Here is a 27052-nt window from a genome sequence, read left to right as displayed (position 1 = left end):
ATTTAATCGCTTGTTTGTTTTCTCTCTCCCCAACCAGAACATACGTCCCATGAGCGCAGGGATGGCCTGTCTTGTTCACGGCTGTAACCCCAGGGCCTGGAACAGAGCCTGGCACACATGGTGCCCTTGAAACCCCTGAATGAATGAATGCCTCTGTACAGTCTCCGAGAGGAAGGCCCTACTGTCACCCCGTTTTATAGAGGCAGAAACTGGGGCCTTCAGAGGGAGAGAGCCTTGCTCCAAGTGCCCTGAGAGTGGGGGGCATGAGCCCAGCCTACCTAACTCCCAGGATGACCTGAGGGCTGGGCTTGATGACCTCAGGCAAGCCCACCTCTGTGCCTCATTTTCCAGAGGCCCAACCCCCAGGGATTATGTGAAGTCATGAAATCATTCACTCAGAGTCAGCACCTACTGTGGGTGGATGGAGACGACCTAGAGGGACCCGCAGGGACCCAGGACACAGTAGGCCTTCAGCTCATGGATGCCCAATCCCCATCCCCCCAACTCCCTAACTTCCCTTCAGGGAGGCAGGCCACAATTTGGCGATTGTTAGAGAACGTTTTTTTTTTTTCCTTTTGGGAGGAAAGCTGCAAGTCATTAAGGGCTGCTCCCGGCCTGCGGGTCACCATTTCCTGTTTAGAAGAAAGAATCATCTCTCCTTTGGAACATGAAGCTCCCCCCACCCCCAGCCTGACTCCGGGGCTCCGAAGCTCCGGGACGCCTCAGCTCCTCGCAGGAAACTGGCACCTCCAGCACCTTTTGTGTTCAAAAAGGACACTCATTTTCTCCTGGCCCCAGGAGGCCCCCAGTGGTGAGGTCACCACCGTTGGCCCGGCCGGCGGGGAGTGAATTACCCTAGCCCAGGACGCAAGCTGACCGTCCCGCAGTCCTCGGAGCAGGAAGCTGAGTGACCCCTACCCTTTGGCCTGGCTTCTCACCCTCCTGGCTCCAGCCAGCCAATTTCCTTGCATCAAAGGCCATTTGGTACCCAGCAGCAAGACGGAGGTGTGGGACTGACAAGGAGGCCCGAGGGGGCCGGGAGCCCTTGGAAACAGGAAGGACATCCTCTGTCTCCTTGGTCGCATTCCACTCGCATGTGGGGGAAGCGGCCCCAAAAGACCTGCAGTGCTGGGGCAGCTTTGCAGCCTGCCTAGTTGATAAGACCCAGGAAGCCAGCTTTGTACCCCATGCGCCAAATCGGTTTCAAAATTCAAGAATGAGAAAGTAAACAAGAGCCACAGTGTATAGTGAAGAGCTCGTATGGATGCTGCTGGCTCACCCAGACACCAGCAGACAGAACACCCAGGACTCCAAAGCCCCGTGAGGTTTCCAAGGACAAGATTTAAGGCTGTGTCAGAAATATCTAAGCTTCAGGAATTCCTGTCTCCTCCTCCCCTACCAAAGACCTTTTAAAATACCCACTCCTCTATTACACCAGACTCTTTTCAATATATAAATTAACTGCTTTATTGAATAGCAATAAACTGTACATATAACTATACAAAACGTTTCCTTGATACAAAATGTTTGAAATATAAATACCAGTGTACCTTTAAAAATGTAAACATCTTCCTCCCAGGCCCACCTGTCAGGCCCCCAAAATAGTTCTGGGAGACACATCGGTCAGACCAGAGCACCCCACTTGGGCCCCCGACAAGTGACAGCCATTACTCACAGTCCCTTTTGAGACACTGTTAAATTGCCCGGGAAACAGGTGCCACCCCACCAAACAGGAGGCTGAAATAGCTGCCCGGGCTTGGGGCATCTCAGACTCTAGTCTGCCACCGCCTCCGCAGGGCCCGGGGCTGCACCTGGGGGTGGATTATTGCATAGTTAGTCACACCTCGTGGAGGGTGGCCTGAGGGTTCCTTGTGGGGGTGTGTGTGTGAGGGGAGTGGGGTCCCCTGAGTGGGGTGGGAGCTTCCCAGTGAGTCTGTCGGCCTTTGTCCCGTAGCTCAAAGCAGCTGTATCCAAACAGCTCTGGATACAAAAACCCACGCAGAAAGGCCAGCTCAGGAATCCCCCGGGGGCTGGGGCTGCCAGCTGCCCTCTCTCCACAGAAAAGGCCACGGGAAGGCCTCCTCCAGAGCCCACTGAGGGACCCAGGCAGAGGAAACAGAACCAGAAAATGGTCTTCAAGGTCCTGTGGGGCTGATGCAGCCAGAAGTGGGGCACTCAGGAGGGAATTCCATGGCAGTGAGAAGGACGTGGGGTCGGTCCTTCCTGCTGGATTGGGGGAGGCTGTCGGGCAGGGGGCAGGTATGGAGAGGAAGAGGGAGCCTCAAGGGTCAGCGGGGACATCCTGAGCAGCCAGACTCTTGGTGCTTGTGGAGCAGGGACATTCGGGAGAAGGTCCGAGCACACGCCTGGCATTGGTACTTCTTGACATCCGAGTGGGTCTGGAGGTGGGCCCGCAGGTTGGAGCGGTCAGCGAAGGCGCGACTGCAGTGGGGACAGGAGAAGGGCTTCTCGCCTGGGGAGAGAATGCCAGAAAGGCCGAATGAGCCGTGGGACAACAGCTGGCAGTGATGGGAATCCCTCCCTGCATACCCTAAACCCCGAAAGAATCCCACGATCCCAGGAAAGTCAGGCCTCAAACACGCAGAGTCCAAAGGCTGGGACCTGACGGAGCTCTGCTGCTTCCCACTGTGCAACTCTGGGCAAGTTGTCTGGCTTCTCTGAGCCTCCATTTTTCCACCTGTAAAATCGGGCTATCCATCCCCCACTCATAGGGGTTGGTAAGTGACAGAAGGTAGGGCACAGTACTCATCCACATCCCGCAGAGATGTGCGAAGTGGTCAACGATGACCGAACATCTTTACTGATTCGTCCTACTCACTTATCAGGGCCAAAGCCAGAGTCAGCCTTAAGAGGCCTCCCTACCCCCACCTCCAAGCTGGTTAGGCCACTCCTGGGGCTGGGCCAGCAGCCTGCTTTCCTCACTACCCCACCTCCCGTGCTGTAATCCCAAATCTCCTTGTCTGTTCTCCAATCAGGCTGAGTCCCATAAGGGCAGGGGCCTTCTTTGAGTCCATTCTAAGCCCCAGCCCAGGGCCTGGGCCCCTTTCTAACACCGAAGAGGCTACAGAAACCTGTGCCTCTGACACACCATCTGCCTGGCCAAGGCTGTGTCGGAAAAAGTCTTGCATATGGAGCTGGGTACCCAGTAAGTCCTCAATAAGCCCTCAGAGAATAATTAAGTCTGCTTTAAAAATTAAAAAGGCCTCAGACGAGTCTGCCCCTCACTCATGCCTTGTAATAATCCCTGCTCCAACCAAAAGGCTACAGTTCCAAAAACACCAATAACGCTGTTTGTTTTTTTCTGGGGGATGCAGCATTTTCCACATAAAAGGTCATAACAATAACTCATTAAACAAAAATCTATTGAAGCCGGGTGTGGTGGCTCACGCCAGTAATCCCATCACTCTGGGAGGCCGAGTGAGGCAGGAGGACTGCTTGAAGCCAGGAGTTTGAGACAAGCCTAGGCAATAAAGCCAGACCCTGTCTATAATTTTTTTTTAAATCTATTGATCTCCTACTATGTGCTAGACACTACTCTATAATACTGAATAGTCTCTTTAAAAAATATGCAATTCTCCAATCCCCTCATGCCCAGTCTGACATGCCCGCGAGGCCAGGGCCTGTCTGTGAAATCCCAGCGCTGGATGGAATTTAAGAGCTGAGAGTGAATTCATTCCATCACCTCCTGGGTGCCTAGGGTGCTACACTGAGCTACCAGGGTAGGAGGGAGTCCAGAGAATGATTCCAATGGGACCCATGCATTCCATAGGGACTTATGGAGCGCCTGAGAGCTGGACTCACTTTCATGGGGCAGAAATGGAAACTCGCCACTCCAAAGGGTGGGGGACACAGAGGACTGGGGGAGGGGTGCCTGAGCACTACTCCACTCTGCCATTACTCAGCAGCCTCCCCACGCCAGGCCTGAAGGGTTTGCTGATTGCATTCTAAGTCTTCATGTGAATGAGAAGGGTAAGTTCACCCTTGTGAACTAAGGGCTGACTCTAGAGATCTGGAAAAGGGGCTGGAGTCCATTTGTAAGACTGGCATTACGATGGCACCCCCCTTCCCTTCCCAGGGCTGTTGGTGAAGTCCCGAGCACTACCTCCTGCACAGTAAGTACTCTAAGTGTGATGAGACACAAACCCGAACAAAAGGGGAAGGAGACATTCTAGGACATGATGGGCTGGGGGCGGGAGCTGCACGCATATGCAGGAGGCACAGACCCCCACTCCTCAGATCCCTCGCCCCCCAGACGCCTTCATGGTACTCCTGGCAAGTGTGAAATCGGCACCAGGCCGGCGGGGACAAAGGGCGCCGAGGGGGGCACTGTACATGCGATACCCCCGGATTAAAGGGGCCTGCCACGCAGTGCGCCAGCAGCTGCGACTAGAACAGGTGCTGGGCACCCCTGCCCCATGCACCTGCTCCACCCCTCCCAGCCCCCACCCACTGGGCCCACCATTAAGGCACACAATGGGAGTCAATGAGGACCGAAATGATACATTTCAAGGGGATTTCTGTGCCTCAGCCATGCCTTTACATTAAAATAATGTCCGGATGGGAGGCGAGAGAGGCAGGCAGGAGAGCAGCATCCTGAGGGGTTCAAATCTCCCAAAATAGAGCCCTGTGAGCTGGGCAGGCACGGGGAGGCCAGCAGTTGGACCTTTACATGTTAAAATCAGGGCTACTGGTGCAGGAAGGAAAAGAAATGGGTAGCCTTAGTCGAATAAGATGCCAATAAAGCCCGCGAAATGCCAGTCCTCCCAGATACCTCACTGACCCTCACTGCTCAGAGGTCAGGCGCCGGGCCAGGAATGGTAGAACCTGGCCAGCTTGAACCCTGTGGAATCTTCTCCCTCAACTGTCCCTCTCCAAAGAGCAGCTCCAGGCACAGTGGCTGTCACCGTTCAAGTTCTAAAAAGTTCTACCTTTTCTCCATGTCCAGAAAGTTTTCTACATATTTAGTAAATTTTTGAAAGACGTGATTGTGTTTTCTGCCCTAAAATTGCTGTTTCCTGGTCTGTGTGCTAGGATTGAGTGGGGGTGGGGAAGGCGACCTGAGAACTATTCGGGTATAATAAATTACTATAAAGTGATTAGCCACCTTTACAGCCACTCTCTAAAACATATGCCATCACAATTCTCCCGAGTCTCAGAGAGGTTAAGTTGCTTGCCTAAAGTCACACAGCAGGGAAGCAGAGCAAATGCCAAGGAACCATTTTTGTGACAGTTTAGCAGGTACCCGGCACTTTGCCAGGTGATTCCCATATGCATTCCTGCATTTAGCCTGTACAGAAACCCCACAAGCTGTTCTCATGCCCATCTGAAAGACAGAGAAAATGAGGCTCACAGAAGTGAAACATCAGCCTAAGCTTTGAGAAAGTTCTCAAAGGATTCAGAGCCAGGTGGGGGGTCTGACAACATCCTGTCTAGCTAGGGAGGGGGCGGACCGGGAGAGGGTGGGGCTGGGTGGGCCCCTTCACACCTGTGGCCCCCAGAGCAAGGTGTTGGTTGCACCTTTCCGATATCCAGCTCCAGCCCATTTGGCTGAGAAACAGGCTGCAGGGATTGGGAAGGTGTCTGCTTTGCCCATCTGCTTAGCTGATGAAGGAACGTTTCTGCCAAACATTTCCAGAGAGCAGGCCCCTGAACTTGAGCTAGAAGTTAGGAGACTCGGGGCCTCAGTGTCCACAACTTTGCGAATGAGAACAGCAAGTCCAGATTCACAAAAGCTGCCACAGAAAGCAACGGTGGGGGCGCCTGGAGGGGCACTTACCAGTGTGGGTCCGGACATGGCCTTGTAGCAGCCAGGGCCTGGAGAAAGCCTTCCCGCAGGTTCCGCAGACGCAGGGCAGCGTGTGGCTTCGGATGTGCATCTTGAGGGCACCCAGGCTGAGGTATTCCTTGTTGCAGTATTTGCAGTTGAAGGCCTTTCGAGACTGGAGATCCTTGGCCTCAGAGAGCTGGGCCAGCTGCTTGGGCACTTGGCCCAAGCCTGGGAAGGCAGCATAGGCCTCAGCCTCCAAGGAAGAGGCTGAAGTAGAGGAGAAGGACGAAGTAGCCGGTGAGGGTGGGCTGGGAGGCTGGGAGCCTTTCCCACTGTCCTCGTCCGACAGGGAGGTCAGCTCTGCCGCCCTGGGACTCTCCTGGGGCCGAAGGGAGGCCCAGGCAATTGGCTGGGCTTGGGGCGCCAGGACAGAGTCCCAGATGAGCATTGGCAGCGAGGCGGTGGGGTTGAGGATCTCTGGAGGTGGGATGGCTGCCAGCAGGTGGGCCTGGTCGTAGGGCTGCTGGAAGGTAAACTCTGAGAGAGAAAAAGCAGAGTCAGGCGTTAATTAAATCATTCACTCAATCAACAAACATGAACCCACCGCTGGCCAGGGGCTGGGTAGGGCTGATTCTCAACACATAATTAGATCAAAAAAATGATCCACAGGACAGACCAGGTTCCTGCCCTCCTGGCCCAGGTCACCCAATCTGAGTCTCTCACAGGTAGGACCCCCAGTTGAAGGGGGTCATTTCCAGATCTCCCTCTCCTAAGTCCCAAGTCCCCAGCCTGAGGCCAGAACCCCATCACTCCAGCCCTGGAGCCACCACCCTGCCCCAATCCCCCTCCTCACACACATCTCGTCTCCCCACCCCTCCCCTCAACCCTCTGGACTCCGGACTCTCCCCAGCAGCGTCCAGAGGGCCTTCCTGACACAGGCCTCCTCTCCCACTCTCGCGGAGCTCCTCCGCCTCTCGCCGGCTACACAGGCCACCCAAGCACAAAACCCCTGCTCTCTACACAGCACTCCCCCAACCACCCAGACCGATCCCTGGGACTGGGGACCCACCTGCCCGGTCTCCCGAGCCCGAGCCCGAGGCCGCAATGCTCCACAAAACACCCTGTGACTCGATCCTGGCTCAGACAGGCCGCCTCCCTCAGGTGGCCCCCACGCAGCCTTCGCCTGTCTCCCCCAAACCTCCTGGAGCCCAGCACCCCTCCAACACACCTGGATTAGAGTCCTGCAGCTCGCTGTAGTTAGGCTTCCGATTGGGGTCGGAGGGCTTCCTGACGAGGAAAGAGCGCGGCATGGTGGCCGAGGCACTGGGGTCGCCGAGTCGCGCAGGAGCAGCGCAGAGTTACCACTCACAAGGCCGGTCCGCGGCGCAATGAGTGCAGCCGCGCCGCCAACTCCCTTAAATACTCCAAGGGGGTGGGAGGGGAGGGGCCTCATCTGCCACGCCCCTTTGTCACCTCCGCGCCAATCGGAGGCCCGTCTCCGCCGAAGGCCACTCCCCGAGCAGGTGCGCCGGGGGCTGGCCGGGCTCGCGCCGCGTGGCGCTGGGAGCCCGGGCGGGGGCTCCTCCGAGGCGGAGTTCGCAGGCGCAGCGCCGGTCGTCTGTGGTGCTGGGACTGTCCGGGGCGGGACGTCGAGCGAAGCGAGGCCCCTGCGAGGTGGGACCCCGCCAGAACGCCCCGCGCCCACCTGCTCAGCGCCCCGTGGTCGGAGCGCTTCTGACGCCCCCTGGCGCTGCGCGCGGGCCGGGACACCTGACCTTCCGACGCCCGCCCCCGCCTCGGGCTTGGGAGGGGGCGGAAATTTCCTCCGCCCGGCTGGCGCCTGGAGAGCGTGGCATTGACGAGGGAAATGCACATTGCTGGGGAGGAAGCGAGGAAACGGACACCGCACGTGGCTCCTGGCGGCGTGAAATGCTACGGCCTTTTTGCAAAGCAGCCTGGCCCAGCTATCGAAGAGCGCCCGTTCCTTCCCTTAGCCAGTGTTTGCGGAGGGCCCAGCTGTACCTGGGGCAGGGCACAGCCCCGGACAGGACATTCAGGGCCTCTCCTGAAGGGTAGCTCCCGGTCCAGTGGGGGAGACAGACGAAGTAAACAGACAATTACAATGCAAAGGGAAGTGTGCTTTGGCGGGGGAGAGACGGGACGCAGCGACCGTTAAGAGGCGGGTCACCTGACAGGGGGTCGGGGTGACTTCCCAGAGGACGTGAAGAATTATCAAGGGAAAAGGCCCGAGGGAAGAAGTGGCAACTGCTTCAGAGTAACTCCTAGAGAGCAGCTCCCAGGGATGGCGTGGGGTGGGCAGGCCCGGAGGGGTCAGATGTGTTGTGCCCCAGGGCCTCGTAGGAGGTTGGACTTTGCCTCAAAGGCACTGGGGAGCCACCGAAGGATTTTCAGCTGACGAGGGACCTGGTTAGAGTTTCGTAGAAAAAGATCCTTGTAGGCCGGCAGGAGAAAGAAGGGATGGGCCGGGCGTGTCTCCTCACCCCTGTGAAGATCCTCGATCCTGTGTCTAAAGGCTCTAACACTGCTCTGTAGGGGCCCTGACTGAATGCATGTGGGGTGGGCCCAGGTGAGGGGCAGCTGCACCCCCACCCCAGCTTCCCTGGGAGGCATACCAGGCCCGGGGGTAGCGCTGAAATAAACCTCACAGGTCTCACCGTTCTTGTTTCCACCTGTGAAGGAAGACTAGAAAAACCTATAAGCACCCCACACCACCACCAGCAACATGAAGGGCAGAACTACTGTCTGTTTTGGTCACTTGGTGCCGGATGTAACAGCCGTGAACAAAATCGTCTTCCCCTGTTTCTAGCTGGAGAGTGGGGAGTAGGGTGGAGGACAGAGGCAGGAAGCAGTTATTAGGCGGAATACTCTCCCTCCCGTGTCAATTTAGCTCCAATCAGGATCCTCTGCTCGAAGCCAGAGTGAGGCCAGAGCACCCCCTCCTCTGCTCAAACCCTCCCATGCGCCTGTCTCAGAGTAAAAGCCAAAGTCCTTTCCTCGGCCAACTCGGCCCCGCTGCTCTGACCCCGGTTGACCTTGGCTTGAGCCTCTCTCCCTCCCCCATGAACAAGGATCCCTCCCCCACCCTTCCTTCTGTTCCTCCGACATCCCAGACCTTTCCCACCTTGGCACCTGCTGCTCCTCCTCTCCCCTACGTCTTTTGCTCCTAGATCTTCACGCTGGCTTCCTTTCATTCTTGTTTCAGCAGCAACTTTACCAACTGCTCAGCCTCATTTAGTAAAGAGAGAAATGGCAATTTCAAGCCACAGTGAGCTGCCATTTCACGCCCATCCGAAGGACAACAAGGAAAAATTTGGTCACAATCAAGAGTTGATGAGGAGGTGAGAGCTGGCGAGAGTGTCGGTGGGCAGAGTCACTTTGGGAAAGTTTGGCATCAGCTAGCAACAGGTGACTCCTCTCCCTGTCTGTCCTCAAGCCAACTGCATCCCAGGGGCTGCAGTTGACAAGTCTGTCCTCAAACCAACTGCATCCCAGGGGTTCTCAGCTCTGGCAGCACATTAGGTCCCCACAGGGAAGGATTAAAACACCTAAGCCTCGGCCCACCCCACCCCCACCCACATATTGATTTAATTAGTCTGGGTGGGGCCTCTGGCATCAGCATTTTAAAAAACTCCCTTGGGGATTATAATGAGCAACCAAGCAAGGTAAAGAACTGTTGTCCAGCCCAAACCCTGCCCCCCCAAAAAAGGATATTCATTGCACCCTCTTTCCTAATAGCAAAAAAAGCAAAAGCAAAAACAAAACTGGATACAGCACAAATGTTTATAAACAGTAGACTGGATTAATGAACCATGGTGCGATCCTGTAATAGAATACTATGCAGCAATAAAAATGAACTACAACTCCATGCAGCAACAGGGATAAATCTCAAAAAAACAATGTCCAGCAGAGGTCACAAACAAATGCATAGTTATTTGGATTTATATGAGGTTCTAAAGCAGGCAAATGAAACCCTATATTATTTAGGGATGTATGTGGGGGTTGTAGAATTCGAAAGAAAAGCAAGGAAGTTTTTTTTTTTGTTCTGTTTTTGAGACAGGGTCTTGCTCTGTCACCCATGCTGGAGTGCAGTGGCACGATCATGGCTCACTGCAGCATGAAACTCCTGGACTCAGCCTGCCAAAGTACTGGGATTACAGAGGTGAGCCACTATGCTGGCTGCAAGGAAATGTTTGATACAAAAATCTGAAGTGTGTCTGGTGAGGAGGGGAGGCAAGAACAGGCTGCGCATGAAGCTTCTAGAATTTTGGTAATGATCTGTTTCCTAGGCAGGGAGGGATCTTTATTGTTAGTCTTTCTACTGTACATAGACTTTATTTTACCATATCTTCATGACATCCAGTGTACTGAGACAATTTAAACACTTTTAAGTATGAATAATATATTTAACACAAAAAATATAAGTCACTTCCTCAGGGGAGCCTTCCCTGATCACCCTAGCCAAAGTAGGACCCACCCCTGCCCCAGCACCCACCTTCTGTTTTCTTTTTTTCCCCTTTTTCACTGAGACGCGCTACCATGCCTGGGTAATTTATTTTTTGTAGAGATGGGGTCCTGCTATGTTGCCCAGGCTGGTCTCAAACTCTGCGGCTCAATTGATCCTCCCACCTTAGCCTCCAAATTGATGGGATTATAGGAGTGAGCTACGGTGCCCAGCCCACAGTCATTGCCTTATTCTGTTTTCTTCAAAGCACATAGTAGGGGCTCAATCAAGTACTTGCAGGTAGCCACTGCCTGGGCCTCCCGCTTTCCACTTTCCTTCAGTGGTCGGGCACCTGCGTGGGGCATGGGGGTGGGAGGCAACGCAGAGGGGAGGGGCATTGCTCATATCGGATCGAATTGTCCCCGCCGCCCCTTCCAGGCCCACCCTCGTCCCACTCCCTCCTGCAGGCGGCGGAGACCACGAGGTAAGAGGAGGCTTCAGGCCAGGCCTCTCGGCCGCGGATCAGCTCCCTTTGCAGGGGAAGGCGAGGTGACACTTTTGATACTGTGGTGTCAGGTCCTCCCGGAAATGGGCGACATCTGCGGCCCAGGTGGCCTCGGACCCGGCAGGGCCAGGCCCTCCCCAGCTCCCTGCACAAGGGGTCCCGCCCCAGGCCCGGGACGCGGTCCTCTGGCGCCCTCTGCTGTCCAACGCGCTCCCCTGCAATCGTCGCGGGGTGCAGGGGGCACGCGCCTTTCACGGAGATGAAGGCTGATACGACTGCCGGGGGGCAATCTGGGAATACCTAGTGTGCCCACGAAAGGCTTCTGGAAGGAAGATATATTTGAATAGACGCTTCCATTTTCTGCAGGTGCCAATCTCCCACTAGAAGTAAAACCAATAGCTAAATAATGTGATTTACAATTACCCAACTAAAAGAAGAGTCTCCCTCCATTCCAGACCTCCTTTTCCCTCCCCAAAGCAACCTTTTTTTTAAAAAAACCAGTGTCTTGTATGACCTTCCAGGGATGGCCTATGTATATATTAATATGTGCAGGGGCAGTGCGTGGTGGCTCACACGTGTAATCCCAGCGCTTTGGGAGGGCAAGGTGGGAGGATCACTTGAGCCCAGAAGTTTGAGACAAGCCCGGGCAACGTAGCAAGACCCTGTCTCAAAAAAAAACAACAAAAACAAACAAACAAACAACCAGGCAGATTACGTGCCTGTCGTCCCAGCTACTCGGGAGGCTGAGGTGGGAGGATCACTTGAGCCCAGGAGGTAGAGGCGGCCATGAGCCAAGAAAGCACCACTGCACTCCAGCCTGGGCAACAAAGCGAGATCCAGTATTTTTAAAAATATATAGACGGGCGTGGTGGCGGGCACCTGTAGTCCTAGATACTCGGGAGGCTGAGGCAGGAGAATGGCGTGAACCTGGGAGGCGGAGCTTGCAACGAGCTGAGATCGCTGCACTCCAGCCTGGGAGACAGAGCGAGACTCGTCTCAACAACAACAACAACAACAACAAAAATAAAATAAATATATATGTACAACCCTTTATGTATTACAGATAGGAACCTCCACACTAACCTACACCTTGCTATAATATTTTTTTTCTTTTGAATCGTCATTACACGGGTAATGCTATAACAATATTCATTGTTTTGAAAATCATTCCATATCATTACACGCAGCTCCCTTAATTTTCTGCAGGGGTGCAGACTATTCATTGTATGGATTATACCACAATCACAATTTACCTAATGAGAAGACTCATGATGGGCATTTAGGTTAGATTGCAATGTATTGGCTACTACCAATAATGTGGCAATTTCAATGAATGCCCTCTACACACAGCGTTGCACTCCAGATCAAATGGTGTGTTATATAAAATGTTGATACATTTGTCTAAATGTCATCCAAAAAGATTAAACTAAATTATACTCCCACTAGCAGGGAGTTGAGGGCCCCTTTTCAAAAGTTGCCCAACACAGAGTATTGCCTTTTTGTTTTTCTTTTTTGAGACAGAGTCTCGCTGTGTTGCCCAGGCTGGAGTGCAGTGGCATGATAATAACTCACTGCAGCCTCCATCTCCTGGGCTAAAGTGATTCTCCTACCTCAGCCTCCTGAGCGGCTAGGACTACAGGCCTACAGGCATGAGCCACCACACCTGACCCTGTCTATTTTTTATTTTTTGAGACAGTCTCACTCTGTCACCCAGGCTGGAGTGCCATGGCACAATTCCTATTCACTGCAACCACCGCCTCCTAGGCTCAAGTGATCCTCCCACCTCAGCCTCCAGGGTAGCTGGGACTACAGGTGCGAGGCGTCACATCCGGCTAATTGTCTTTAGCATTTTTTTTTTCTTTTTTTTTTTTTTTGTAGAGCTGAGGTTTTGCCATGTTGTCTAGGCTGGTCTCAAACTCCTTGGCTTAAGTGATTCACCTGCCTCAGCCTCCCAAAGTACTGGGATTACAGTCATGAGCCACCTTGCTGGCCTTTAACTCTTTTATCTTTGCCTGTCTGATAAGGGAGAATGGGATCTCCTGTTGTCATTTGCATTTCACATGACTAGGGTGGAGCTTTTTTTTTTTTTTTTTTTTTTGCGACAGAGTTTCACTGTTGTTGCCCAGGCTGGAGTGCAATGGTGTGATCTCAGCTCACCACAACCACCACCTCCCAGGTTCAAGAGATCCTCCTGTCTCACCCTCCCGTGTAGCTGGATTACAGGCATGTGCCACCACACCCACCTAATTTTGTATTTTTAGTAGAGATGAGGTTTCTCCATGTTGGTCAGGCTGGTCTCGAACTCCCAACCAAGGTGATCCACCCACCTCAGCCTCCCAAAGTGCTGGGATTACAGGCATGAGCCACCATGCTCAGCCATGAGCCACTGTGCCCGGCAGGGTAGAGCATGTTTTACATACTGCAAAGCCATTTCTGTTTCTCTGTGTTCTGAACTATTGCTTCATGTCCTTTGGTCACCAAATTGATGAACTTGATTTCTTTCCTTTTTTTTTTTTTGAGACGGAGTCTGGCTCTGTTGCCCAGGCTGGAGTGCAGTGGCCGGATCTCAGCTCACTGCAAGCCCTGCCTCCCGGGTTCACGCCATTCTCCTGCCTCAGCCTCCCGAGTAGCTGGGAGTACAGGCGCCCGCCACCTCGCCCGGCTAATTTTTTTTGTATTTTAGTAGAGACGGGGTTTCACCGTGTTAGCCAGGATGGTCTCGATCTCCTGAACTCGTGATCCGCCCGTCTCGGCCTCCCAAAGTGCTGGGATTACAGGCTTGAGCCACCGCGCCCGGCCAGATTTCTTTCCTTTTTTTAAATCCTGCATGTCTTTCCAGTGAATGAACTTCTTAATTTCTCTTTTTTTTTTTTTTGAGGCGCAGTCTGGCTCTCTTGCCTAGGCTGGAGTGCAGTGGCCGGATCTCAGCTCACTGCAAGCTCTGCCTCCTGGGTTCACGCCATTCTCCTGCCTCAGCCTCCCGAGTACCTGGGACTACAGGCACCCGCCACCTTGCCCAGCTAGTTTTTTGTATTTTTTAGTAGAGACGGGGTTTCACTGTGTTAGCCAGGATGGTCTCGATCTCCTGACCTCGTGATCCGCCCGTCTCGGCCTCCCAAAGTGCTGAGATTACAGGCTTGAGCCACCGCGCCCAGCTGAACTTCTTAATTTCTAAGAGCTCTTTATTAGGCTGCTGGCCCCTGTTGATTAGATCATTATCAGTGAATGAATTGATCAGGAGTTGGAAAGTTAATCTTGACCAGGAGAAAGACATTGTCTACAGAAAGTTCAATGAACGAGTCAATACTCTACTGCCAACCTCATCCTGGATTTAACCTCTTCCGATGTCTCCCACTTGCCTAAAAACAAATAGTGATTCAGCCGTGGGCCTTACCCAATAAGCCCTCTGTGAAGTCACCATTTCAGAATACAAGTTGCTTCCAAGGGAAGTTTCTGGGTCAAGGTCTAAGTCTGTTGGGCATGACCCACAGGTGGAGGCTCCAAGATAAGCTATACAAGCCTTTTAAAGTTTGTATTTATTTTTTATAATTTTAAAAATTAGAGACGGGGGTCTCACTATGTTGCCCGGGCTAGTCTCAATCTCCAGGGCTGAAGCGAACCTCCCACCTAATCCTCCCAAAGTACTAGGATTACAGCTAGCCTTTTCATTCCTATTACTGAACACCTGCTGGGTGCCAGGCTCGATGCAGGAGGCTCACCTCAGGGATGTCCCTATAGCATCCCACAGTTGTATTCTAGGCTCCTGCACACAGGCTGAGACCATGTGGGGAATACATTACCCATCTGCCCCGAAAAGAAGGAAAAAGCTCTGGATGTAATGAAATCATATCAAGATATTAAGTGCTAAAAAGCAAGGTGCAAGCTGGGCTCGGTGGCTCACGCCTGTAATCCCAGCACTTTGGGAGGATGAGGCAAGTGGATCACCTGAGGTCAGGCATTCAAGACCAGCCTGGCCAACATGGCAAAACCCCGTCACTACTAAAAATAGAAAAAAATTACCCGGGCGCGGTGGTGTGCGCCTGTAATCCCAGCTACTTGGAAGGCTGAGGCAGAATGGCTCGAACCTGAGAGATGGAGGTTGCAGTAATCCGAGATTGCGCCACTGCACTCCAGCCTGGGCAACAACTTTGTCTCAAACAAACAAACAAACAAACAAAAAAACAAGGTGTGAAACACCATTATACAGGTATTTCTTAGAGACATATAAACCATCTCTGGAGAGAGGGTAATGTGCCTGTCTCTGAGGAGTAGCTGGTAGCTGTCAGCAGGGGTGTAAGGAAGATTCTTTACTAAATATCCTTTCCCATGTCTTGATTTTATTTTTTATCATTTACAAGTATTATCGGCATTATTATTATTATTATTATTTAGAGATGGGGTCTCGCTATATTGCCCAGGCTGATCTTGAACTCCTAGGTTCAAGCAATCCTCCCTCCTCAACTGATCCTCCCGCCTTGGCCTCCCAAAGTGCTGGGATTACAGGTGTGAGGCACTGGGCCCAGCCAGTTTTTCTTTGTAAGCATGAATTATTGTTGTTATTATTTCAAGACAGAATCTCTGTTGTCCAGGCTGGAGTTTGATGGCACAATCACTACTCACAGCACCCTTGACCTCCTGGACTCAAGTGATCCTCCCACCTCAGCCTCCCAAGTAGCTGGGACTATAGGTGCCCAGGACTTTTCCTTTTTGGGGCAGATGGGTAATGTATTCACTGGTCCCCACATGGCCTTGGCCTGTGTGCAGGAGCCTAGAATACAAATTTGGGATGCTATAGGGACACCCCTGAGGTGAGCCTCCTGCATCGACACGGTCCTACAGGATTGGCCCCCTGTGGCCATTTGAGCTCCCCACCCTAGCCCCCATACTCACTATCGCCCACAAAGTATTGGAATTCGGGTGTGAGCCATGAATCTGGACAATTGGATTAATTTTTAATAGGGTAGCAAAAAGTCGTCCATGATAGAGGAACTGTTGAGTGTAAAACTGGTCCATCAATGGAATTTTTTACAGCTGTTAAAATGTTGATGCCCGGCTGGGCCTGGTTGCTCATACCTGTAATCTCTGCACTTTGGGAGGCTGAGGTGGGTGGATCATGAGGTCAGGAGATCAAGACCATCCTGGCTAACACGGTGAAACCCCATCTCTACTAAAAAATACCAAAAAAAAAAAAAAAAAAAGAGCCGGGTGTGGTGGCAGGCACCTGTAGTCCCAACTACTCGGGAGGCTGAGGCAGGAGAATGGCGTCAACCCGGGATGTGGAGCTTGCAGTGAGCTGAGATCACACCACTGCACTCCAGCCTGGGCAACAGAGCAAGACTCCGTCTCAAAAAAAAAAAAAAAAAAGATGTTGATGCCTGGCCGGGCATGGTGGCTCACACCTGTAATCCCTACACTTTGGGAGGCCAAGGTGGATGGATCACCTGAGGTTGGGAGTTCAAGACCAGCCTGACCAACATGGAGAAACCCCATCTCTACTAAAAATACAAAATTAGCTGGGCGTGGTTGCGCATGCCTGTAATCCCAGTACTTTGGGAGGCCAAAGTGAATGGATCACTTGAGGTCAGGAGTTTGAGAGCAGCCTGGCCAATGTGGTGAAACCCTGTCTCCACTAAAAATACAAAAAATTAACTGGGCGTGGCAGCAGGCACCTGTAATCCCAGTTACTTGGGAGGCTGAGACAGGAGAATTGCTTGAACCCAGGAGGTAGAGGTTGCACTGAGCCAAGATTGTACCACTGCACTCCAGCCTGGGTGACAGAGCGAGACTCCATCTCAAAAAAAAAAAAAAAAGTTGATGCCCTTCTGTGGGTACATAAACCCTCCCCCATCCCAGATCTCTTGTAGGAAAAGCCAGAGCCTTCACCATGGCCCACAACAAGGTCCTACAAGATTGGCCCCCTGTGACCATTGGAGCTCCCCACCCTAGCCCCCATACTCACTACTGCCCACAAGGCTCCGGCTACAGGGGAACCACATCAGCCATGCTCCTGCTTTGGGGACCTTGCATCTGGTGTTCCCTGTCTTCTCCCAGCTCTTCTCACAGATAGCCACAGGGCTCACCCCCCATCGCAGCAAAGCCTCCCAGGCCACCATTTCATCCCCCTCTCCTCCCTTTCCCTCTGGCACTCCTTACCCTCTTGCTGCTTAGTTTTTCTCCACTTCGCTCACAATTTGGCATGGTGTATGTTTCACTTATTTTGTTGATTTCCCTTTAGACCAGAGGTTGCCAAACTACAGCCCTCAGGCCAAATCTGACCAAGGTTTGTTTCTTATATGGTCCTTGAGCTAAGAGTAGCTTCTACGGATGAACACTGCAACCGATTTAATGATAGATAACACTAACTTGGAACCTCAATTAAGGCAATATGTAAACCTTCAAAATTCCATGCTTGCGGGACCTCGTGGTTCATGCCTGTAATCCCAGCACTTTGGAAGGTGAGGCAGGCAGATTGTTTGAGCCCAGGAATTTGAGACTAGCCTGGGTAAAATGGCAAAGTCTCATCTCTACAAAAAATACGAAACTCAGCCGGGCATGGCGGCGTGCACCTGTAGTCCCAGCTACTTGGGAGGCTGAGGTGGGAGGATCACTTGAGCCCAGGAGGTCAAGGGTGCTATGAGCGGTGATTGTGCCATCGAACTCCAGCCTGGACAACAGAGATTCTGTCTTGAAATAATAATATTAATAATAATTCATGCTTACAAAAAAAAAACTGGCTGGGCCCAGTGCCTCACACCTGTAATCCCAGCACTTTGGGAGGCCAAGGCGGGAGGATCAGTTGAGTCCCGGAGTTCCAGACCAGCCTGGGCAATGTATCAAGACCCTATCTCGATTATTTATATTTTAAAAACAAACAGGTTGGGCATGGTGGCTCACACCTGTAATCCCAGCACTTTGGGAGGCCAAGAAGGGTGGATCGCTTGAGTTCAGAAGTTTGAGATCAACTTGGCCAACATGGCAAAACCCCGCCTTTACCAAAAAATAAATACAAAAATTAGCCAGGTGTAGTGGTGTGTACCTATAGTCCCAGCTGCTCAGGAGGCTGAGGTGGGAGGATTGCTTGAACCTGGGAAATCGAGGCTGCAGTGAGCCAATGTTGCACCACTGCAATCCAGCCTGGGTGACAATGGGAGACCCTGCCTCAAAAAAAAAAAAAAATTAAATAAAAAAAATGAAAAACAAAATTGTACTCAAATATTATCATAATTTAAATATTGTCCATAAAAATTTTGTGGAAATTTGTTTTATCTTGTTATATGAGTACTGACAACATCCTTGCTATTGAAGTCTGCAAAACCTAAACATTCACTCTGTGCTCTAGACAGCTCCGCACAGGCAGGAACTTCGTCTGTCCGCTGCTATGACCTGAGCGCCAGGAACAGGGTCTGCTTCAGTAATTATTAGCTGAATGAAATGAATGAACTCATACATATATATACACACACACACACACACGTGTGTGTATATATATATGTACACACACATATATGTATAATTTTTTTTTTTTTGGAGGCAGAGTCTTGCTCTGTTGCCCAGGCTGGAGTGCAGTGGGATGATCTCGGCTCACTGCAGCCTCTGCTTCCCAGGTTCAAGTGATTCTCCTGCCTCAGCCTCCCGAGTAGCTGGAATTACAGGCGCGAGCCACCACACCAGGGTAATTTTTGTATTTTTAGTAGAGATGGAGTTTCACCATGTTGGCCAGGCTGGTCTTGAACTCCAGTTCGAGAGTTATATATGCCCAGTCTGAACTCATATATTTTTAACTGAAAAAAATATCAGGTGTTGCCGGGCGCGGTGGCTCATGCCTGTAATCCCAGCACTTTTGGGAGGCTGAGGCGGGAGGATCACCTGAGGTCAGGAGTTGGAGACCAGCCTGACCAACATGGAGAAACCTTGTCTCTACTAAAAATACAAAATTAGCTGGGCGTGGTGGCAGGTGCCTGTAATCCCAGCTACTTGGGAGGCCGAGGTAGGAGAATCACTTGAACCCGGGAGGCGGAGGTTGCAGTGAACCAAGATCGCACCATTGCACTCCAGCCTGGGCAACAAGAGCAAAACTCCATCTAAACAAAAACAAAAACAAAAACAAAAACAAAACAGGTGTTTTTAAAAAAAAAAAATCAAGCGGGCTAGGTGCAGTGGCTCATGGCTATAATCCCAGCATTTTGAGAGGCCAAGGCAGGAGGATCAGTTGAGCCCAGGAGTTCAAGACCAGCCTGGGCAAGATGGCAAGACTGTGTCAACAACAACAAAATTAATAATTAGTTGGGCATGGTGGCACACACCTGTAGTCCCAGCTACTTGGGAGGCTGAGGTGGAAGGATCCTTTGAGCCCAGGAGTTGGAGACTGCAGTTAACTATGATCATGCCACTGCACTCCAGCCTGGGTGACAGAGAAGACTCCATCACTTTTTCTTTCTTTTAAATTAAAAATATGGAATGCTTTATGAATTTGTGTGTCATCCTTGCACAAGGGCCATGCTAATGTTCTCTGTATCATTCCAAATTTAGTGTATATGCTGCCAAAGCGAGCGCAGGACTTCATCTCTTTAAAAAAATGTATCAGGTGAACAGCATATGTAATAGGCTGCCTTTTGTGCAGAAGTAAATAAGATAATATCTGTCTCTGAGAGATCCAAGAAGCTGGCTGCTTCAGAGGACAGGAGCAGGGCGGGGAAGAAAGATGGCTTCTTTCTCTATAAGCATTTTTTAAATTTTTATTTATTGAGACGGAGTCTCACTCTGTTACCCAGCCTGGAGTGCAGTGCCATTATCTCGGCTCACTGCAAGCTCCGCCTCCCAGGTTCATGCCATTCTCCTGCCTCAGCCTCCTGAGTAGCTGGGACTATAGGTGCCCACCACCACGCCCAGCTAAATTTTTTATTTTTAGTAGAGATGGGGTTTCACGGTGTTAACCAGGATGGTCTTGATCTCCCGACCTCGTGATCCACCTGCCTCGGCCTCCCAAAGTGCTAGGATTATAGGCGTGAGCCACCTCGCCCGGCACTTTTTTTTTTTTTGAGATGGAGTCTGGCTCTGTTGTCCAGGCTGGAGTGCAGTGGCTCAAGTTCGGCTCACTGCAACTTCCATCTCCCAAGTTCAAGTGATTCTCCTGCCTGGTCTCCTGAGGAGCAGCTGGGACTACAGACACATGCCACTGTGCCCAGCTAATTTTTGTATTTTTATTAGAAACGGGTTTTTGCCATGTTGGCCAGGGTGGTCTTGAACTCCTGACCTCAGGTGATCCACCTGCCTTGGCCTCCCAAAGTGCTGGGATTACAGGCGTGCACCACTGTGCCCGGCCTCTAGAAGTCTTTGTTTGTTTGTTTTTGTTTTTAGATGAAGTCTCCCTCTGTCACCCAGGCTGGAGCGCAGTGGTATGATCTTAGCTCACTGTAACTTCTGCCTCCTGGGTTCAAGCGATTCTCCTGCCTCAGCATCCCCAAGTAGCTGGGACTACAAGTGTGCACCACCATGCCCAACTAATTTTTTTTTTTTTTAGTAGAGACGAGGTTTCACCATGTTGGCCAGGCTGCTCTTGAACTCTTGACCTCAGGTGATCCACCTGCCTCGGCCTCCCAAAGTGCTGGGATTACAGGTGTGAGCCCAGCCTAGAAGCCATTTTAAAGAATATGAATGTTTTATTTCAGAGATATGTGTCACTATTTCAAATAAACTTTTCATGAAAAAAATCCAGCCACAAAAAATGAGGCAGATACTGACAGCCTCTGAGACTCTTCTTCCTCTGTCCAGTGGAGTAATATGTCTGGTGACCAACCAGCCCAGTTTGCCTGGCACTGAGGGTGTTCTGGGGCAATCCCAGACAAAGTGGGAGGAGGTGGTCACCTTGGAAAAAGGAAAGTTGTGGGAGCCTTCAAAGGTGGATGTTAGGGGGCTGAGCTGGGCCCCGAGGCCAGGCCTCTGTGCACCTGCCTGGGTCTGATCACATGTCTGCCACAGCCCAGTTCCACACCTGGGAGATCGATGCCTCTGGAGCTCAAGGCCTGAGATAGGCCACTGGGATGTCCCTATAGTGCAAAGCCCACCTTCCCCAGTGAGTCTCTGGGCACTTGCAGGGTGGGCGGGTCAGGGTCTCATACATGCACACTTGCTCCCACACTTCTCATTCAGACTGTCTCAGACTTGGCCCCTTACCCATCAGACTGCACTGATAGAGCCCTGCTCTCTCCATCTTCCTGGCAGAATCTGCCTCCAGGAAAATCCCAGGGTCTCCGGGCTCCCGTGCCGGCACCTGCCTTGCATACCTGTAGAGCTTTGTGCATCTTTGATCCCCAGCAGGTGAGAGGTATTGGCAAGAAGAGGAAAGTGAGAGCAAACTCTTTTCTTTTTCTTTTTTATTTAGGGACTTGGCTGCCGCGCAGACCACAGTGACCTGGCTCTCGCGGCTGCCCGCAGTCTCCTTTTTCCCCAAGGATGCCTGGAACACCCTTCCCCAGATCCTCCCAGAGCTGGCCTCAGTTCAAATATTACCTTAGTGATGTTAATGCCATTTCCCTTTCCCATCTCTGTCACATTGGTCTTGAGTGGTAGGCAAGATTATCAGCTCCATTTTATAAATGAGGAAACTGAGGCTCAGAGAGATGCTGTACTAACATGCCCAAGGCGTAGTGAGCAAGCTGTGGCGGATACCTGGCTGAATGGGCTAGGATACTGTGATAAACCAGCTGTGCAGACAAGGTTCCTGCACCGCGTAGCTCACAGGCGAGGGGGAAGAGGGGTAACAGCTGGTTCAGTGTTCATGCAACTCTGAGGCACCTAAGGTGACTCAGAGGAGTGAGAGCCAGGCTGACTCCAGCTTGAGGTCACAGGCATGAGCAGGTGAGTGAAGGGGCTGGCGGAGGGTGGGGTAAGAGGACATTCCAGGTGACAGTGATAAAAAAGCCCAGGGGCAGATGAGTGTTCCAGGAAATGAAAGTGTTCAGGGAGGCCCCTTAGAGTTTCTGAGACTGCCAGTTTTTGTTGTTGTTGTTATTTTATTTTGTTTTATTTTTGGTGAAACGGAGTCTCATTGTCACCCAGGCTGGAGTGCAATGGCGTGATCTCGGCTCACTGCAACCTCCACTGCCCAGGTTCAAGCGATTCACCTGTCTCAGCCTCCCAAGTAGCTGGGATTACAGGCGCCTGCCACTGCGTCCGGTTAATTTTTGTATTTTTAGTAGAGATGGGGTTTCACCATCTTGGCCAGGCTGGTCTTGAACTCCTGAACTTGTGATTCTTCCGCCTTGGCCTCCCAAAGTGCTGGGATTACAGGTGTGAGCCACCACACCCAGCTGAGACTGCCAGTATTTTTTTAAATCAGAAATGCTTAAATGGAGTTTAGAAAATTATGGTCTGTTTGTCGTACTTTTATTGAAAACATTAACACTTTTAACACATATATACAAATCACTACAGAGCACGGAGCCTGGGGTGGAGCCTAGCCCTTCAACCTCTGCTTCTGTGACCCCGGGTCAGTCCCTTCCCTTCAACTGTAACCACACCCAGGACAGGAGCTGAAACTGACGGCCACCTCAGCAGCCCACACACACACCCCCCCTCACCAAGAGCAACCCCTCTCCTGACCTCACCTGGCTTTTCTCACTTATCTTAGAGATTAATAGTTTCCAGATAAAATACAGATGCCCAATTACATGTGAAGTTTAGATAAACAACAAATAGGTTTTTAGTGTATAAGGCTGCATGAGACACATGCTTCATTTTAAATTCAAATTTAACTGGGCCTTCTGTGGTTTTATTTGCTATTATCTGCCAACCCTACTTGGAGATGGGCTCCTATCAGCGTTTCCAGCACAATCTATAACCAGTCCCCTGTTGATGGGCAATTAGGTCGTTTCCCATTTTTTGCTTTCCAGGAACAATAGCCCCATGAAGATCCTTGCACAAAGGACTCTGACCTCATCTACGATTGTATCCACTGGGTGTGTTCCTAAAAGTCGCTTAGTCACTTTCCTGACTAGATTCCTGTGGCCATCGAGACCCCATGGATCAGAGGAATTCCTTCTCAGTCTCCATCGAAAGCAACTCCCTGTCACTCTCCCAATCTCACTCTCTATCAACCTTGCTCTTTCTCGTCTCTCTCCATCTCTCTCTTTTTTTTTTTTTTTTTTTTTTGAGACAGAGTCTCGCTCAGTTGGCCAGGCTAGAGTGTAGTGGCCGCGATTTCGGCTCCCTGCAACCTCTGCCTCCCAGGCTCAAGAGATTCTTGTGCCTCAGCCTTCTGAGCAGCTGGGACTACAGTCGTGTGCCACCAAGCCCAGTTAATTTTTGTATTTTTAGTGGAGACAGGGTTTCACCATGTTGGCCGGGCTGGTTTCAAACTCTAGAACTCAAGTGATCTGCCCATTTCAGCCTTCCAAAGTGCTGGGATTACAGGCGTGAGCCACCGCACCCAGCCTCTGTTTCTCTGCATCTGTCTCTTTCCGCCTCTCTCTGCTTCTATAGATCTCTGACTCTCAGTCTTTCTCTCGCAATCTCCCCAGACTGTCAGCCTCTGTCCCTTCTCAGAGACTTTCTCCTTTTGACCCAGCAGCTCTACAAACAAAATAATCTGACAAGTTGGGGAAGATGTATTTTTAAGGATGCTCACTCTAGTACTGTCTGTAGGAGTCAAGCTAGAAACAACCTAAACACCTATTGCTAAACAAAGTATGCTCCGTCCCTACCAGGCAGCATCATGCGGCCACTGGAAATAAAACCACATCAACATGGAAAGATGTTGACAGATATCAGCGTGAAAAACACAAGTTATAGATGGACAGTAAAGCATTCGCGCATTTTCGGTTTCAGTCAAAACTATAATGACCTGGGCCAGGCAAGGTGGCTCACGCCTGTAATCCTAGCACTTTGGGAGGCTGAAGCGGGTGGATTGCCTGAGCTCAGGAGTTCAAGACCAGCCAGGACAATATCGTAAAACCCTGTCTCTACTAAAATACAAAAAATCAGCCTGGCGTGGCAGCGTGTACCTGTAGTCCCAGCTACTTGGGAGGCTGAGACAGGAGAATCACTTGAACCTGGGAGGTGGAGATCGCAGTGAGCCGAGATTGCGCCATTGCACTCCAGCCTGGGCAACCGAGCAAGACACTCTCTCAATAAAAATAAAAATTAAAAAAAAAAAAAATATATATATAATAACGCAAAGACATGTAAGAGTTTCACTACTGATTGAAATAGTCATCCCGGTTGTCTCAGGGACTGGGGCCGGGGGGCCGTAGGAGGAGGAGTGGCTTCCACTTCCTTCTTTATATTTGTCTTCCCTGTAACTTTTTTTTTAAACAAGGGGCATTGTAATTTTTAACACTGTGCATTTGTGCATATTTGCTTTATTATACCCTACCTGTGTGCTCATGTGTGTGTATATGTATATTTTTTATATGCACATACACTATTATTTTCTAAACCATATCAGAGTGGATTAGAGATGTCATGCCCCTTTACCCCATACTCTTTACTGTATGTCTGCTAAGAACAAGGACATTCTATTATGTAACTGTGATATGATTATCAAAATCAGGAAATCTAACAGGGATCAATTACTTATTCCTTATTCCATAGGCCATATTCAGTTGGCCCAATAACATCCTTTATAGCAACCCTCACAACCTCAAGGATTCAATTCAGGATCATGCAGCATTGCAGTTAGTTGTCAGGCATCTTTAGTTTCTGATCTTGACATTTTGAAAGATTTGCGGACTCCCTCAATTGGATTTGCCTGATGCTTCCTTATGATGACACTCAGCCTCTATGTTTTCCTTCCTGGAACCGCAGAAGTGGTGCTGCCTCTTCAGTACATCCCATTGAGTCACCTATGGTCTGTTCCATTATCTGTGACAGTAACTTTCATCGCTTAGTTAAGATGGGATCCGCTAGGTTTCGACACTAGCAGTGATTCTACAAAGTCACTAATTTTCCCTTTCTAAATAATGTATGCAATCATCTGAGACCATGTAAATAGACTAGATGATTTTTTTTGTTTTTTTGGTTTTTTTAAGACAGCGTTATCACTCTGTTGCCCAGCCTGGAGTGCAGTGACGGGATCTCGGCTCACTGCAACCTCCACCTCCTGGACTTAAAAGATCCTCCCACGTCAGCCTCCTAGCTGGGATTACAGGTGTGCGTCACCACACCTGGCTATTTTTTTACATGTTTTTTGTAGAGAGGGGGTTTCACCATGTTGCCCAGGCTGATCTCAAACTCCTGAGCTTAGGCGATCTTCCTACTTAGGCATCCCAAAGTGCTGGGATTACAGGTGTAAGCCACTGCGCCCAGCCCTAGATGATTTTTATAATCAGAAAAGGTAATCATAACTTTAAATTCTTGCAACCTGTAAGGGCTGAGCTAATCCACCTGACTCTAATCACCAGGAGTCTCCACCCCACCCCTGTCACAATGTGTTTAATGTAGCACTATCCCGTCTTTTTTTTTTTTTTCTTTTTTTTGAGACGGAGTCTTGCTCTGTCACCCAGGCTGGAGTGCAGTGGCATGATCTCGGCTCACTGCACCCTCCACCTTCTGGGTTCAAGTGATTACTCCTGCCTCAGCCTCCCGAGTAGCTGGGACTACAGGAGCCTGCTACCACGCCTAGCTAATTTTTATATTTTCAGTAGAGACTGGGTTTCTCTTGACCTCGTGATCCAACTGCCTTGGCCTCTCAAAGTGCTGGGATTACAGGCATGATCCACCACGCCCTGCCTTTCTGGTCTTACATTACATAAGGACTTTTGAAACCAGCCTACAGATGGATTTCACCTGAGGCTTTTTTAAAGATACAGATTCCCAGGCCCCACCAATTAGAATCTCTAAGGCAGGGGCCCAAGAATAGATTTTTGTAGCAAGTGCCCCCCAGGTAATTCATCTCTTCAGGCCAAATTAGGGAATCACTTCACTTCATAGTAATGTTTAGTCATCAAACATTAACAGCTAGCCTGCTGGGGTGGGGTTGGGCCCTGGGAGGTCTCAGGAATGGATGAGACAAACAATAATGACATTGGTAGCTTGCACTGATTAAGCACTTACATTGTGCAATGTTCTGGATTATTTCACTAAATTCCCACAACTCTATGAGAAAGACACTTATTAGCCCCATTTACAGATAAGCACAAACGGATTAGAATAACTTGTTCAAGGTCAAGTTAGTGAGTGGTCACCTGACCCCTAGATTAGCTAGTGTGGACGCTGGGAATAGGAGACTCCACGCAGTCTGTGCTGGGGACTATACATCTAATCGCACCTCTGCACTGGAATATCAAGTCTCACTTCTTGTCCTGGGCAAATGACCTCAGCTTCTCTGGGCTCCATTCCCTCCTCTACAAAGGTAATGCTATTTAGTATCCCTCCACCAACGCTGGCTAAGCTAATTCCATGAGATCCACTTTCCTGGAGAAACTGAATGCTTGGTTTTGATCACCTTTCAGGGCCTAAAGTGGGAAGGATTAAATCAAAATTACTGTCAGGAACCAGGGATGAAAATAATTACCATCATTGTCACTATTCTTGTATTCATGGAGCCCAGCTGAGCCCTGCATGGGACATTCAGCAGAAGACACTGCAGAGAGCCAGGAAATAACAAGGGAGGAATAAAGGGACCACATTGAGGACCTGGGCAGGTACGACCCCACCTGGCAGTAGCCATCTTGCCTGCCCACCTGTCTTGCCTTCTCTGCCTTCCAAGTTCCGACTTCATGTGCTTCCGATTTGAGGCCCCGCCTCCCCCATGGTGACGGACAACGGGAGGCCAGAGCCAGGGGGTGACACTGCCCCCTTCAGGCTCTCCTTACCGCTGCACCAGACTCCTTCCAGGGTGGACAAGCTGCCACGGAAAGAAAGTAACCATTGGAAAAAGTCCCCCTTTTAGCTCTATTTCAATTCTAGAAACACTTATTGAGTCTACCCGGGGTCAGGCATGGAGACCAGTGGTGCGTAAGACAGACACAGCCATTACACTCAAGGGCTTAACTTCTTGTAATTGAACAAATAATTTAATGAGAAGGTGTCGGTCGTCTGGCACAGAGCAGATGTTCAGAACGTTTATTCTGCAAACGTATGTCGAGTAGGGTTGCTAGAGTTAACCAATAAAAATACAGAATGCTCAGTTAACTGAATTTCAGATAAATAGCAAATAATTTTTAGTATGAATATTCCTGGCATTTACTTCCTGGCCTGCTTGTGCAAATTATTCACACTCATATGCAATATTTGGAAAATATTTATACTAAAAAAAATTTGGCCAGGTGCGGTGGCTTGTGCCTATAATCCCAGCACT

The 27052-nt window shown here is 50.6% G+C and overlaps 1 protein-coding gene and 1 non-coding gene across 2 annotated transcripts; both read right to left on the bottom strand.

The window, feature by feature from the left end:
• Nucleotides 1-1442: 1442 nt before the first annotated feature.
• On the bottom strand, nt 1443-7202 carry SNAI1 (snail family transcriptional repressor 1). The gene is made up of 3 exons (XM_003904624.3): nt 7017-7202; nt 5798-6325; nt 1443-2473 (listed from the first exon to the last, which is right to left on the bottom strand). The coding sequence occupies exons 1-3, from the start codon at nt 7096-7098 to the stop codon at nt 2289-2291; spliced, it is 795 nt and encodes a 264-aa protein (XP_003904673.1). The 5' UTR covers nt 7099-7202; the 3' UTR covers nt 1443-2288.
• An 11999-nt stretch (nt 7203-19201) lies between these two features.
• Nucleotides 19202-19308, bottom strand: LOC116270943. Its single transcript, XR_004179238.1, has one exon. It is a non-coding gene; the product is annotated as a U6 spliceosomal RNA (small nuclear RNA).
• Nucleotides 19309-27052: the final 7744 nt, after the last annotated feature.

This window comes from Papio anubis, chromosome 16 (genome assembly GCF_008728515.1).
Source record: "Papio anubis isolate 15944 chromosome 16, Panubis1.0, whole genome shotgun sequence".
Classification (NCBI taxonomy): Eukaryota; Metazoa; Chordata; class Mammalia; order Primates; family Cercopithecidae; genus Papio; species Papio anubis.
The sequence above is the reverse complement of the archived record's forward strand: the minus strand, read 5'-3'. Positions and strand labels throughout refer to the sequence as shown.